Source organism: Penaeus japonicus, unplaced genomic scaffold (genome assembly GCF_977035675.1).
Source record: "Penaeus japonicus unplaced genomic scaffold, GWHDUDI00000001_assembly GWHDUDI00000016, whole genome shotgun sequence".
Classification (NCBI taxonomy): domain Eukaryota; kingdom Metazoa; phylum Arthropoda; class Malacostraca; order Decapoda; family Penaeidae; genus Penaeus; species Penaeus japonicus.
The window spans coordinates 13543168-13558167 of NW_028234418.1; the positions used below are offsets into that span (position 1 = coordinate 13543168).

Genomic DNA, 15000 nt, shown 5'->3' on the forward strand with positions numbered 1-15000 from the left:
CTAAGAATAAGCGATTTTAGTCGAAAAGTGTAAAAGATATTTCGCAGATTCAGTAAATAAGTTTCAATGGAAAAATTGGTAATGAGAATAAAACAAGAGTATACATCACTAAAAGACATGACCTATACTGTAGAACGTCTAAGACTATTAACAGAAAATAACAGACAGACAGACAGACAGGTATCACCACAAGGACATGACAGGTCAGCAGGATGAATCGTGCTTTTAAGGTAAGTGTGACTTTGGACAATAAATTAATCCGTTGCAGACTCATTAACAACGGTTTCATATTGGCAGTTGTGGTGAGATTTTGATGCAATAATAAATGATAGAATTCAAATTTTGAAACAGTAGTCTGCAATTCGGATTTTAGAAGTAACGACGCATGTTTTGAAGAACATCCAATGAGATTTCTCACTAGAATTTTTATCTAATGTAGCTAGTCATCGAGGTACTCTTTCTATTGAGTTTTCAACCATATCCTCTTATAGTCAACTTCTCTTAGTCCCAATCGGCTGTGAATGCATTACATGACTGGTGATCATTACTCTCGCTCATCAATAAAGAAACAAATTGATAAGTTTTCATGAGCCTCGTTTTTAAAGAAAATGAATATAAGAACCACTGACTAACATCTATGTAACCATGGAGACTAACTGGACATTCCTCTACAAGGAGACACGCCCGTCGTGCATATACTTCACACGCAATTTGTCATTCATGCTGAAGCTCCTAATAGCAGCCCTCAGAATGACGTAGTTCCCGGAGTCTCTACATGCAGACGTTCACTAAGCAAGCGTTTTCACTTTGGATGTGAAAAGAGAGATCAGGCAGAAAGTAAAGAGCAGCATTGGTCTGATTCATCGAGCGGAAAACTGCACGATGCATATAATGCAGTATATACACACACACATATATAGATATGCATGTCAATGTGTGTTTCATGCAAAGTCCAAATGTGTGTGTGTGTGTGTGTATGTGTGTGTGTGTGTGTGTGTGTGTGTGTGTGTGTGTGTGTGTGTGTGTGTGTGTGTGTGTGTGTGTGTGTGCGTGCGTGCGTGCGTGCGTGCGCGCGCGTGCGCGCATTGCCCAGAAATGCTCACCGACCTCGTCTTTTCCCTAGGAGCAAACGTGGCCGTGACAGGTGCTGGTCTGACACCAGTCCTTGAGCAAGATGGTCCCTACACGGTGTTCCTACCCACTACTGAGGCCTTCGCTGCTATAGACAATGCCACGGTGTCCAGTTTCATCGAAAACATCACTCTCTTACAAAGTGAGTTACAGATGTATCTCTGATTTATCAAGTCTATCTATTTTTTTTTTACTTTAGTTGGGAAGCTAAACTTGTTGGGATTTCTGAATTCGTACCAAAGACGATTCTTTGTTCCCTCTTCTCACTTAAAGATATACGTAAATACATTTCAAAGGCCTAACATGTTTCAAGCTGGTCATGAAAAGTGGAAAAAATAAGATTTAACAGCAGCTTCCACATAACGCGTGTGATTACTAACATGTGTTTCGACCAACGGCTGCAAAATTCATAGCGCCCATGTCCTTTTCTATTTTACAGACGTTCTGATGTTCCACATCGTTCCTGGAGCTTACTTCAGTGAGGGATTGAGAGACGGAATGTGGCTGCCAACCCTTGCCCAGGAGCAAGAGTTGCAAATGAGAGTTACCTCCGATGGATACACGCGTAAGTTGAAATAACCCAGATGTACTCATCAAATGTTTGTGACAACGATATGTATTCTTAGACGAAAAATAAATCAAAATAAATGCGAAGCAAAATATGATAATACGAATAAACATCCAGAAGATCAGTGTGCTTAAATGATATAAGAGAAGGGTGTTGTGAAGATTTGAAAGTACTAAATTGCTATTTTTTCACCCACAGGACGCCTTGCTGGTGTTGGGGGATCGGCCAATGTGATTAAGCACGATATCATCGCCACGAACGGAGTCATCCACGTTATTGACACCGTCTTACGACCTGAGAAAGAAACTCCAATATGTGGGCACTTCTAATAGATTTCAATCGTGTTTATGGACTCTTTAGATATTAGCTCTCTCACCTAATATCTTATAGTGGCCTAATGTCATTATTCATAGTACTTGGTATGCAACTGGTAAATTTTTCATACCATGGTAATTACCAAGTCTGGGGGACAATCTTAAGGATATGGTGACTTATTTCGCATTATGTGTATTCTGGAGACTTTGTTCTGAAGATGGGTCTTAGACAACAAAATACGAGAATAAGAGAGGAGTTTACTCGCCAGAACAAGCTTGCCATGTATCTTCTTATTTTCGGGTAATATCACATCTCTCCTTGAAGGAGCTGATTGAACAGCATCTCTATACCTACTAATTATAACTTTCGATCTGAATATATTGTGCTTAGAGGTAGCATGTTTAACTTGTACATATATTAATGTATAAAGATGTTTTTGTCATAGATTGATATATGTAGTGTATTCAGTAGTATTTTTATGCCTGTGAATGTCAGCGTATTATATATATGATAAACTGTTGGTTCATACGGGATCCTTTATCAGCCTTAATTCTATGAACTTCTAAATGTGGGAAATCTTTGTTTAAGTACAAAACTGTGAATACAGGCCTTTCTGCACATGAGATTTCCTTTTGTGCTGTCCTGTGACTATCATTTTTCTTTGTGTTTGACACCTGTTTTGTTCCTCAGTTTATCATGCTTTCTTTAAATTAACAAAGAAAAAATACTGTATACTGATACGATTAGAAGCAAAATGAAATCAAACTCTGTATTTTAGTGAATGTTGTTACATAGTTTTTCTCCTCTTTTTTTCATCGTCGTTTCGTGTTCATCCTTTGTTGAATCTAATAATGTTACAGTGCTGTGTTTCTGCCTTTGTTTTTTTCCATCAGGGATTATTCTACTCTCCACTGTGGGAAGCTCTGGCTTTTCCATTGTTTTGACACTTCACCAACCTTAAGTTCTAAAAAGAAATTGATGATGATATGATTATGTTATGATTTTTCTTTTGGAGTTTGTTATAAAAGTTGCTTGAATAAAGTTTACATATTTTTGTTTTATCTCTTAGAAGGTTTATGAAGTAAAAAAGAACAATGAAGTGGAACTCTTATAATAGAATTTTATCTATTGTGCTCTGCCACTTGTCCAGTTTCTTGTTTGTATAGATCTATTATCTATTAATTTTGAATAAATATTTTATGATAATTTTAGTTTTCGTGACCAAGCTATTGAAAATTGGAAAACTAATTATTACTCTACTTCATTTTCAGATTCTGAAACTTATATTTACATTGGTTTGATATATAAGGTAAAACATAAGTGCACCTAGAGACTGCCAACTTTCCGACTCTGTCATTAAATGGCGACTCACTAATATGACAGTATGGGGAATGGCGAAAGTAATAGCCGATGAGAGTCATTTCATAGGTAATGACACTGATATCCCTTGTCGTTCCTGTGTACCTCCTCTCTATGCACCTCATTCCAATTTAGCAAACGGAATGGCAGTCACGCCCCATGAAAGGACAGGGTGATAAGAGCTGCATTCCATGTCTGATGACTGTCATTCAGTTTAAGAGATGGAATGGAGAGAGAGGATTTACATTGGCATGACAGGTAATTTTGCCTTGACATTCCGTGTGATATGACTGCCTTTTCCTTGATAAAGAGCTTATAAAGGATTATGGAAACTTTGTCCACTCACTGCGTGTAATACATCATCCCAATCTTAAATTATTCACAATCATAATCGTTTTTTCTCATTTCATGCCATTATTACTTGTTACATTCAAATGGTGCACAGCCTTTCCTATGTGCATTTTAAAATTACCAACTAATGCCATGGGTCAGTTTAGAAACACAGATGGCCTGATGAAGGCTGCAAACCTTTAGACTGTTTGGTATATTTGAACAAGATAAAGTACTGAAATATAATCCAAAAGAATATACAATTCGGTAAATATATTACAAAACTATACTAAAACAAAAAAAATAGCAACAAAGATGATATGAACTAATTTGACAGTATGCTATTAAAAGTTAAATATCTCTCCTAATATTTTTTTTTTTAAGAATCTTATGAGACTACTAAAGTTCTCTTCCTAAATTTTTCATACAGCAAAACATAAATCTGAACGTGTGTGAAATAGGTCACCATGGGCTGGTTTAAATTGCAATCCAACCAAACTGCACCTGGGATGTTTCTTGTTTAAACATCTACCACCAATGAAATGTTTGTTGTATGATATATCTAATCCAGGGTGCTGTGCTCAAAGTAGAGTAACTACATGCTTTTATACTTCATTGTCCAGATATATTCTTATAACAGGGACAGAGTACTACATATACAATGTGTTCCTACCTTGTAATATATTTATTATTTGTAATTTATAATATTCCCTATAAAGTTCATATGATAAGAAAACAAAACAAATACAAAGCTTATTTTATTTTTCAAATGAAAAAACAGAAACTTAAGCCATTATTATGTACAAAAAAGACACAGGTGCAAGGAAAGAAAATTAATACAAATTAAGACCTTCATCTTCCTAAGCTGTTTTATTCTATGGACAAAGAGACAAAACAAAAAAAACAACATCGAATCTAAAACCTAACTTCACTGGCTTCAATAATTTAAATGCACTGATACATGCTTCCTCTTCCAGCATACTCTCAAAGGAAAATATTGGGAAAAACTAAATAATCCACTTTGTGTACTTTAAAAAATGTTTCCACCTCAATTATACATGGCACATATCCTATTTCCTCTTTACAAGTATAACAACACATTTTCCCCAATTCAGTAATACAAATGTATTTCTTTACAACTTAATGAGAACTACCTATAGCAAGAAAGTATTTTAAACATATCACATTTTGTATAAAAAAATCCACTAAGAAAATAAAAGAAAGAGAGAGAAAGAGAGAGAGAGAGAGAGAGAGACAAACCCAAAGGCAGTGGATAATCTGCTATAAAACTTTCAGTTACGCAGCAATGGCAAATCACATGATTACATTTAAGCAGCAAAGAGCAAAATATACAAAATAAACAACCCAACATGCAGATAAAGTTAAGTCACATTAGGTTTATACAATACCTAATTTTGAGGAACATAGTATTCAGTTTAGACAAAAAATTGCAGTAAGAAACTGCAACTCTTTAACCCTTTCATTGCCAAGTAGACTCCTGCTTCTGCATCTTACATTTGGTGTGGGTTGGTTTCTTTAAACGTTATCCAAGATGAGATCATCCAAAATTCATCCTTCTTTGAAATCTAAGTAAGACTGTAACTTAATCTGGCACTCAGCAGATACTTGTAACTCTCTGAAAAAAAAAATTAATAAAGAGGATTATTATTACTTGTAAATTAATTGTGAAAATTATTCCCATAAAAATAAATTATAAAAAACTCACTTGAAATCCTATCTACCTAATGCATTAGAATTCTTGGCATTTCTTCAAGTTTGAAGTCTAATTTTAATTTCGTATCAGTGAATCTGTCTTGATAAAGACATAGCAAAAAATACAAGGGTATACATAAAAGTAGAGCACTGCCTCCAAGTGTCACTCTTATCATATACTTTACAATTTACATAAAATACTTTTCCTTTTGAGGATCTTAATTTGGTAATGAACTAAATTTTAAAATATCAAAATAACTGATGAAATAGAACTTACAGCACTGTAGAGCCAAAAGTGGTTGTCACTGTGTACAGTGCCGACCTCAAGGTGGATCTAAGAGCCTTTCTCAGCTGCAATTCAATTGGCAAAGTCTCCCCAGCACCTGCTCTTCGTCCCATGGTTCCTCTGCTCGGACTATCTACCACCTGTTAAAAGAGGTATGCTTTGTTGGTGAAAAGGACTACAGGATGGTGAAAATCTGTCCTCAGTTTATGAGTCTCTGGGTTGCTGCTGTCTTAGCAAAGATTCTCTTACCTTTTGTAGGTGAATGAAAGCCATCAAAATGTCCGGAATATTGCGCTGCACCACACCATACTTGTCTTCCTTGTATGATGCTGTTATTAAGTCTCCAAGGGCTGTATGGGAATAAATCTTATATCAGATCTTGGAAATTAATTTATAGACATTCAAAGTGCTTTAACATGATCATTGGCTATATGGGCAACAACACACTTAATATACAGACAACCCTTGTCACTACAGACTCAAGCAACTCCTCATCAGACGAGGTGTGACAAGAAAGCATATAGAAAGTGTAAGCCATGGATAACTATGAACATTAATGGGCAGTGGCAATAACTAGCCGTGGGAGTGAGCCATTTATCACTAAAGAAATGATGCTTTGCAAAAGTTGCAACACTCAATTCCATAAACTAGTTAGCTTGTGTGAAAGCACTCTTTGACTGAAGTATCATAAGCAAGATGACCAAGAAAAAGATACTTCTGAATCTGTATCTACAATGAAAAAAAACAACAACATATCTCACCTTGTACAGCCCAAATAACTGGTAATGCCTCAGCAAAAATACTGCGATTGGCGGCATCTGGCAGTTCACTCAAGAAGTACCCAAAGAATGGATATTTCTTCAGGCCCTTTAGCATCTACAAAGACATAATTCATTTTATGGAATTACTTCTTCTCATTAGAGAGAGAGAGAGAGAGAGAGAGAGAGAGAGAGAGAGCAAGGGGGGGAGGGGAGAGAGAGAGTTTTTAAAGAATAATTAATAAAAAAAACAAAAAAACAACAGCAACAACACTGAATATTTCAAGGGCACACCTCTATGATCCTCTCCCTCAGAGGTGGAGAAGGTGGCTTGGTGACCTCGTTCTTGTTGACATCGGTTGGGGCAGAAGTTGGATCCACTGGCTTAGGGGGTGCTGGCACATCTTCAGGGCAGTTCTGTCTTCGTATACGCTCGGTGAATTTGCGGACGAGGTTCAGAGATGGGTTCATAATGCCCAGCCAGTTACGTGGATGTCCACCTGCAGGGAGTGGCAAATCAATACAAGAATTACATAGATATTTTTAGGTAGAGTGAATCACATGAGAATAACATATCGAGCCATTCTAAGGCTCATGTAACAAGCATGAATAATGTCTCTACTAAAAATGCTTTCAATTTATTCTTTCTTGTCAGATACTCACAAATAAAAAGTATGTAAATTCACAGTAAAAAAAAAAAAAAAATGCAGACAAAAAAGAAAATAAACATTATGAGAAATACATAAACTTTATTGACTGAGTTTGCTCTGAAATCCATGTTTCCAAACCAAAAAAGGCCTATAGCAGAAAGGTTAATGTACATCACTTACCCAAAGAATCAATAACCATAATCATCCATTTATAAATTTAAAAAAACTAATTACCTGGCTGACTAATAGCAAAGACTTGTGAACGTCTCAAGAAAACCCTGGGATCAGAGGACGCCAAGGATTTCAGGTCCCAAAAGGCCAGGAGCTGAAGGAGGCCAGAGGAACTCAGAGCATGACACAACCTCCATGAGTCTCCTTCAGCTTCTGTGCTGTTGACATCTTCTCCTGAGGCCAATGGAATCTGGATTGGCTGTAAGCATATAAGAAGCTTAGTATAAAATAATCAAGTCAATGGGATAACATATGATGCAAAATGAAAACTTTAGAGCTTTGGAGATATAATTCCATAGACTGGTTCTGAGTATTCTTATGCTATTTTATAGATATTCTGCAGTGTCACTTTAATTTGGAGAATTTCTTAGCTTTATTCCTACTAACAATGATACTTCCTATAAATATCACTCTCAAACAGTTACTTGTTCTGTCATAAAATAAATAAATATAAAATTTTCAGCTTATACACTAATTCTTTAACACTTCTGTCCATACCTCTGTGACAAAAATCCTAAAAACTTGTGAAAAAAGAGCAAGAGTAACTGCAACAAGTCCTGTCACTGTTGCTGTTAGTATCATCAATGGCAGATCAACGATCACCAGCCATTCCTTCCAGTCACTGCTTCCGCTGAAGAAACTGGTCACAATGCCTAGGAAGAAAAAGAAAGATACACTCATCTTTAAAAAAAATATTTCACTACATCCCAAAATAGCCCTGTTAATGCTTGGAAACTTGTTCATTCCTTGGAATGTACAATTAAAACAAGGACATTCTGACAAATGATGTGTTGAAAAATACCTCAAAAGCCAAAACTACAGGGCTATCATTAACCCTTGGAGTGCTCAATTTTCTTCCCTCCCTCCCCCGTTTTTCTCTCTTTCAGAAGGAATGTAAGCATTCAGGGCATCATTTTTTTCCCATATCTCTCTCTCAACTAAGCTGAAATGTGAGCATTCAGGGCATAAGATTTCTCTCTCTCGCTATCTCTCTTTTAAGTAGGAATATAAGCAAGTTGGGGGAATCCTCAGCTGATCTTTTTCCTCTCTCTTTCACTCTTTATTTTGATTTTGCACAGCCTGAACAGTGGATCTCAATCCATGATCTAAACATCAACAAACAAACTGGTGGACGGGAAAATCTTGACACTACAAATAAGGCTTGATGCAATGACTTAATTTTTGCCTCTCTTTAAAATGAACTTATCAGTTAGGTACTGTAAAGATTCACAATGAACACTGATCACTATTCCTTGTATACACTGTAGGCCTAAACATTTGTGCTCTGATTCACTTACCAGCAGCCATGTAAAAGCAAATTGCAAGCAAAAATGAGAACTTGCTGGCTCCATACACAGTACAGGCTTCCTTTATACTTCGCATATTCATCTTGGCTTTAATCAGTTGTAGCTTCCTGGGATGTGCTGGGGCTATGGTTAGTAAATTACCATTTTGCATGAAGTACTTGTAGCCATAGCAAAGACCAACATAAGCACTCATGAAAGTGATTACTGACATGTGCTTGCTACACATGTTAGTCCTATAAGAAAGAAAGTAATATATACATAAATCAACATGTAATTAATGTCTAACTAGTTGTATTTCATATCACATTTCTGACAATGATATACATTACAACCATGTCATATAGTGTAACTGTTATTCAAATAACAAAGCCAATAACATCATAGGAAGATTATCTCAAATGAACTTTCTGGCAGTAAATGCAGTAAAAACTTTAAGATAAATAACTTACCCTGGTTTACACAGCATGAGGATCATGAAGTCAGGATGGGCTAAGGAAGTGTAAAAATTGGCAAGTAGTGCACACGCAATCACAATTAGTGCTAATCTGAACAGCACTGCTGGTGACAGTAATCGTCTACATCTCTCCAAGCGGTTCTGTGGCACCCATGTGCTTACTGTAAATAAAAACCAATACTAATTATTAGGTACTTGGTCAAGAATAAGTAAGTTTCAGAAGATCAGAGCACTAAGATCGAGCATCTCTCACAATGGATATGAGCAAAATGTCCTGCAGTATCATATGATTAATTACTACTTTATTGATCAAGATCCTGCTACTCTTGAGAGCTATACTATTCAGCAATTACCATTTCCTGAATATGCTTTTCCAAAACAAGCTTGATATCACAAGCTTCATCTACAAAGTCATTCATATTACTTCTAATGTTCCCAATTCCATGCCCCTTGGCAGATGGGCAAATCTGTCACCTAACTGATGAACAAAATGGCCTCCTTTAAGCATCTACCTTTAATTCTTCTATAATAGATTATAATTACTATAGTATAGTAAAATTAGTCTTCTGTCAATGAGCTAAGGCATCTTTATATACCACTATCATCATTACTGTTTCATTGTTTTTCAAGGTAAATATGCAAAACTCAAAATCCATACCTGTATAACACTTGATGTGAACTCTTGCCAGTAACACAAAACTCAGAGCCAGAATGGCCCAATGAATGAGTTTTCCAGGTGAAAAACATGTCAAAAGGTTGTATGAAATGATGAGCGGATTGAATACCCCCTGTGCTACAACTGTGTGGTAAACACTGCAAAGTGACACTGGGAAGAACTGAAGGAGAAACAGGCATGCCAAAGTCCGCACATAACGCCAAAGCAAAACCTGAAAAAAAATCAAATATCAATAGTACTTGTGTGTGTGTGTGTGTGTGTTTGTGTATGTAATCACAAATATAATGAAAATAAATAAATATCTTTGCTGCCTGAGTATGAAGCACAAGAGATTACAGAATTACTTGTGGAGACCAGCTATTTTTTCAGATTGATTTTTTTTATTTTGAGGAGTAGCTGTTTCTGCTATTAATCCTTTTATTCTTAACTGATGATACATATATTTTTTTTATTTAGTCTATCACTTTTTATATAGCTTATAATAATGGGACAGGTTTCATTCCATTCAGAAAAGAATTGGCCATTAGGTGACCAAGCAGATTTTCCAATTTTGATCTAGTTTACAGACAATAGCACTGTAGAACAGCATTTTTGAGAGAGAGAAAAAAAAAAACTAATATATATTTCACTGCAGTTTTCTCTCCTTAGATTTGTTTTTTCTTAAATATGCTCAGGCATTCAACAACCATTTCTTTTCTGAATGAAACAAGACCTATTCTATCATTATCAATCCAAATCTACTTTGAAAAGCAAGTGCCACCATGCAGAAATGGTGAACTAAGATATTTTATGATAAAAATACAATCTTATACAATTGGGGCAGTGCACTAAAATATCTATATTATCTATTTAAATATATGTATTTCTATTCATTGATTTTTTAAAAAATAATAGCAGCTTTGATCCTCATAACTTCCTTTTTCTTACTGAATCACTGTTTCTTCTATTTTGGGGCAAAATCTTTGGAGAAGAATTGGGTGACTCTGCAGTAACATGAAAGTCACAGTTTTTCAGATTCAAGCAATGAACAGAACAAAAATGTACTTAGGAGGTAACATGACCTATTTAAAAAAAAATCATAACAGGTTTTTTTACAAAATGCACAAGGTTACGGAATCTTAAAAAAATATATAAATAAGTTTTGATTCATGTTTTCTATGGAGCTAAATATTTGAAGATTTTGAAGATTTTATGATAATACCTTATATCATGTAGCAAAGTGGAAAAACTAACAATTATGCAAAAATATATCTAACTCTGACATCAGTTGGCAATTCTTCCTATAATTCCCGAGTAGAAAAGAAAGAAGAAGAAGAAGAAAGAGAAGAACAGGACGAAGATGATGACGAGGTGGAAAACAAAGAAGATAGACTTAAAAATACATTTCAAAATCTCTCCTACATGGTCTCATTTTATGGAGAATTCTATACTCTCCATCAATATGTCAACTGTTTTCAACATATCAAGAGAGTAATGTGCAATGACCATTTTTCCAAGGAAACATTGAAATAACCAATATTTTGGGGGTAACTTTCATAGGGTATAATCTCCAGAAAAATTATAGGGGAGCTTTAAAGAGATTGAGGGAGATTCCTGAAGACCGAAAGTTATCAAAAACGCACATAACTCAATATTTCCAAACTCCGTAATTTTGGGCTGAGAGAAACAGCCCCATATTCCTTTTTTTTAAGATAATTACTGTACATTTAATATAGCACAGTTAATACAATTGCGAGAAAAAAAGATCATGTCAAAAGCCACAACAAGTTAATCAGTAAAATATACCCAATTCCTTAGAGCTAAACTTAAGGGAGGAAGGGTTTGGTAAGAGTTAAATGCTCCCATGGCTGGCAAGCAAGATCTAAATCTATTGCTGCCAAACCCCATAGGTTCCTGCTAACCTGTTTGGGCAAGTGAGAGGGTGGGCAGATACAAGGGTTTTAAATGCTTTTGATGCCTTAATTCTGTCCTTTGGCATTTTCTAAAAGGCATTGATCAAATGTCGAAAACGTCTTGGAAAAGACAAACAAAATTACATTTAATGTTAATAAATTATGAACCAAGATCTCTACGCAGTCCCGAAATAAATGAAAATGTATTTGGATTTTAACAAATTCAATATGATAAAAAGATATAAGATCCTCCCTATCAACTTAAATCATGAAATAATTCAAAGCTTATGCAAAGAACTAAATAAAACCCACTCACCTCTGTGGTAAAGAGAATCTCGAGCTTCATCCTAACGACTTAATAAGCTTCCACAATTAACCAAAACATGGGTAGTTCATGAGAAATTTCAAACGAGATCGTGCATTTAAAAACTGGTCAGTGCTGCACGCCGGCCATTGTGATCTCGTACGGGCGCGGATAATTGTTGTACGATTATCATTCCACTTTATGGCGTTTTGTGATGATATTTAGCTTTGTCTTCTCTTAACTTATGATAGCAGAGTGTTATAAGTGATGGTTGGATATTTATGTTTGGTGATTAGGATACTTCTTAGCTTTGGAAATAGTAATTGCTTGTGTGGAAAATTGTTGCATGTAGTTGTTTTTCTTCTAATTTTAATGTTGTGGGCTTAGATTTGGTGTATTACTTAATTTATTTTGTAAGAAGTGTTGTTAGAGGATAATGCTTGTCAGTAGACTATTTATATTAGGTGTTTATGAAGTCTATCAATATTATAAATAATTTTTATAAACAACAATTTCTTAAATTGTTCATGGGGAAAAGTTCCATCGTGGTATACAGCCCTAAAACAAGAAGAATAATACATTGTCAATATAAAAAGTAATTGGTTAGACGCTATTTTACAGAATGTTTAATTTATCATAAAGTGTCGAACATCAGGCATGTCGAGATTAATCTCACCTGTACTTCATATAAGCTAAAAACATCTAAATGACAAGCTTTAATTATCCTGATATTAAAATATAGTCGGAGAAAATAAAATACGAATACTTAATTAGTAATCGTAAAATCAAATAACAATATTAAAGATATTAGTTATTTCCACTGAGATGTAAACAAAAGCACGTGGGAAGGGGTGGTGGGGAGAGGGGGGTGGAGGGCCCCTCCACCCCCAACCCCCTCCAGGAGGGGGTAGGGCCTGGAGGGGGTAGGGGGTAGGAGGAGGACTTTGACAGGATAAAAGTAGACAGACATTCAAACGAGTTGTAAATACTGTTGATTAATTGTAAATGGGACTTATATCTATGAACGTAAACCTGCATATGTTAAGTAGACCCTTGAATTGAGCATTAGTTTGAACTTTTGAATCTAAAAGTTTGAAAAAGGACAGCATTTTGAGAATGATGGAGACTTTGCTGCAGGACTTTTCTTGGAAGTATCTCCGCATGTATCCGTTAAAAGACATCAATTGGAAGGTAAAACTAGAGTTGTTATGGACTGAAAATTAGGTTGATATTATGGCACAGTATCAGTTTTGAACTTGTTAAAAGAAAAGTAGAGGTCTCAGGAATAGGTCTGCATCACATATCCAGAAGATATTTTAATAGGATAACTGATTTTTCAGTACAGAATATATGTTATTCTAACAAGTATATAGCTTTTATAAAGAAACTGATATACCATTAATCATTACATTGAAATAAGGAAATATATTTTAGAAAATAATAGTATGAAAAGTAGAGTCCCTTAATTGGAATTTTATACTATATGTCTAAGCCAAGTTTTATGGGACATTATGTTGCAAACTGATTTACTTACTTTTTCATTCTTCATTTTCATTTTTTTTTTGGGGGGGGGTATTATTGAGGGAAACTCATCTTTAGTCTCTAATAGTTTATTTATCCATGTTGTGTATAATTCTTTTGTTCACATAATTATAAGTTACTAGCATTATCACAAGAGCTAAGTTGGGCATTTGGATGAATAACTACATAGATGACTATGTTAATTCAGTGGAATGACTTAAATAAAATGAACTGCACAGAATTAAAAGGATCAGGATCATCCATATTAGAATAAACTTTATTCTAATTCACTATATTTCACTTCAACTTGTAAGGCAAGTATTATGAATATTGTAATTTTATTCTAGGATATTAAGGATGCTCTGATCAGCTGTGAATATGATGAATCTGCCAGCTTCCAAGAGAACTTCCTGAGCAACACTGTACAGCACCCAATTGCAAGGAGGTATCCACCAGCTACGAGTTATGCTCGGATGTTTCTCAAAAATTTTATTGAGCTGGTAAGAGGGATCTATTTTTAAAAATTTTATATGCTTTTCTAGGAAGATATACAAATCAAGCACTTTGAATAGTTAGAGATTTCTGTGGTAATTGTACTAGTGCATAAATAAGCTTAGGAGAACTAGCTCATTAGTAGTATCCTCAAAAAACATTTCTTTCAGCATCTCAGATGACAAATGCATTTGGTACATTTTCTACATGTGGTGTTTGAAATTTATTGACAAATGTTGCATGCATTTGGTATAGGATATCCCAGTTTCTTATAAATCATGAATGCAATTAATTACATCACAATCCCTCCTGTTGCTTACTTTTTCTTGTTTTGTGGAATTCATTGGAAAAGGTAGTTGTGGTACTACACAACTGGAAACTACTTCTTGAAATGCTTTTAGACACTAACTGCCGTACAAATGTGGGTATGCCTTATTATGTGCTGACATAGATGTGTGAGAGAATTGGATATAATATTTATGTCCATATATGGAGTAATTTATGGCAAGTGATTTTAGAACTTTTGTGTAATAGGGTTTTAATTTTATGTTGGTTTCTTTTTCAAAAACTATTCTCTTTCTGCACATTATCCTCTAGAAATACTAAAACATATCTTGACACTGTTACAGATTGAAGAAAGTAACCAAGAAGTATGTGAAGATGTGTATTTAGTCTACACAGATCTCATATCCCAGTGTGCATCTGTATCAACAGACCTTTGTTATAGAACATACAAATTGCAGTCCGATTGTGTTCTAACAATGAAAGAAACAAGAAAACTAATTTCTGATGGGACTACTGGTTTGTTTACTTGGGAGGTTAGTTCCATGAGAGTCATTTGCATATGGACATCCTTTAAAGAAGAACAACTAGGTGATATCAGGGTGAAAATACTTCATATAGAAATAGTTCCTAGACATGATTTAATTACAATATTTTGAATTATATCAAATTATTTTATGAATGACTGCTACAAGAAGTATTTAGAAAGTCAGTAAAGTTTTACTCTTTTA

The 15000-nt window shown here is 35.0% G+C and overlaps 3 protein-coding genes across 7 annotated transcripts in view; 2 read left to right on the forward strand and 1 right to left on the reverse strand.

Moving 5' to 3' along the window:
- Nucleotides 1–3220, forward strand: part of LOC122256403 (uncharacterized) — a 41370-nt gene extending 38150 nt beyond the window's left edge. The window contains exons 4-6 of the mRNA XM_043021060.2: nucleotides 1124–1273; nucleotides 1571–1696; nucleotides 1898–3220. Of these exons, the coding sequence (XP_042876994.2) occupies nucleotides 1124–1273; nucleotides 1571–1696; nucleotides 1898–2028 (407 nt within the window). The 3' untranslated portion in view covers nucleotides 2029–3220. The remainder of the gene's footprint in view (nucleotides 1–1123; nucleotides 1274–1570; nucleotides 1697–1897) is intronic.
- Nucleotides 3221–4448: 1228 nt separating this feature from the next.
- Ndc1 (Nuclear division cycle 1) lies at nucleotides 4449–12146 on the reverse strand. Its single transcript, XM_086545151.1, has 11 exons — nucleotides 11987–12146; nucleotides 9761–9989; nucleotides 9098–9263; nucleotides 8640–8881; nucleotides 7840–7994; nucleotides 7345–7540; nucleotides 6755–6960; nucleotides 6464–6578; nucleotides 5952–6052; nucleotides 5694–5842; nucleotides 4449–5339 (listed from the first exon to the last, which is right to left on the reverse strand). The coding sequence occupies exons 1-11, from the start codon at nucleotides 12014–12016 to the stop codon at nucleotides 5273–5275; spliced, it is 1656 nt and encodes a 551-aa protein (XP_086401277.1). The 5' UTR covers nucleotides 12017–12146; the 3' UTR covers nucleotides 4449–5272.
- A 734-nt stretch (nucleotides 12147–12880) lies between these two features.
- LOC122256405 (protein-lysine N-methyltransferase EEF2KMT) overlaps nucleotides 12881–15000 on the forward strand; it is a 6467-nt gene continuing 4347 nt past the window's right edge. For all 5 annotated transcript variants that reach the window (XR_015191715.1, XR_015191714.1, XR_015191713.1 and 2 more), the window contains exons 1-3: nucleotides 12881–13165; nucleotides 13843–13995; nucleotides 14617–14805. Coding sequence is in view for 2 of the 5 variants with exons in the window: in XM_043021062.2 (XP_042876996.2) it covers nucleotides 13091–13165; nucleotides 13843–13995; nucleotides 14617–14805 (417 nt within the window). In the remaining 3 variants the exon portion in view is untranslated. The remainder of the gene's footprint in view (nucleotides 13166–13842; nucleotides 13996–14616; nucleotides 14806–15000) is intronic.

What these genes read in the sequence shown, in the direction of transcription:
- Ndc1 (XM_086545151.1), bottom strand. Translation starts at nt 12,016, where the DNA reads ATGAAGCTCGAGATTCTCTTTACCACAGAG. An exon ending in CTTTGCTATTAGTCAGCCAG is followed by an intron (nt 6,961 to 7,344) that starts GTAATTAGTTTT and finishes CACTCCCTGCAG; the next exon opens with GTGGACATCCACGTAACTGG. An exon ending in TGAGGGAGAGGATCATAGAG is followed by an intron (nt 6,579 to 6,754) that starts GTGTGCCCTTGA and finishes ATGTCTTTGTAG; the next exon opens with ATGCTAAAGGGCCTGAAGAA.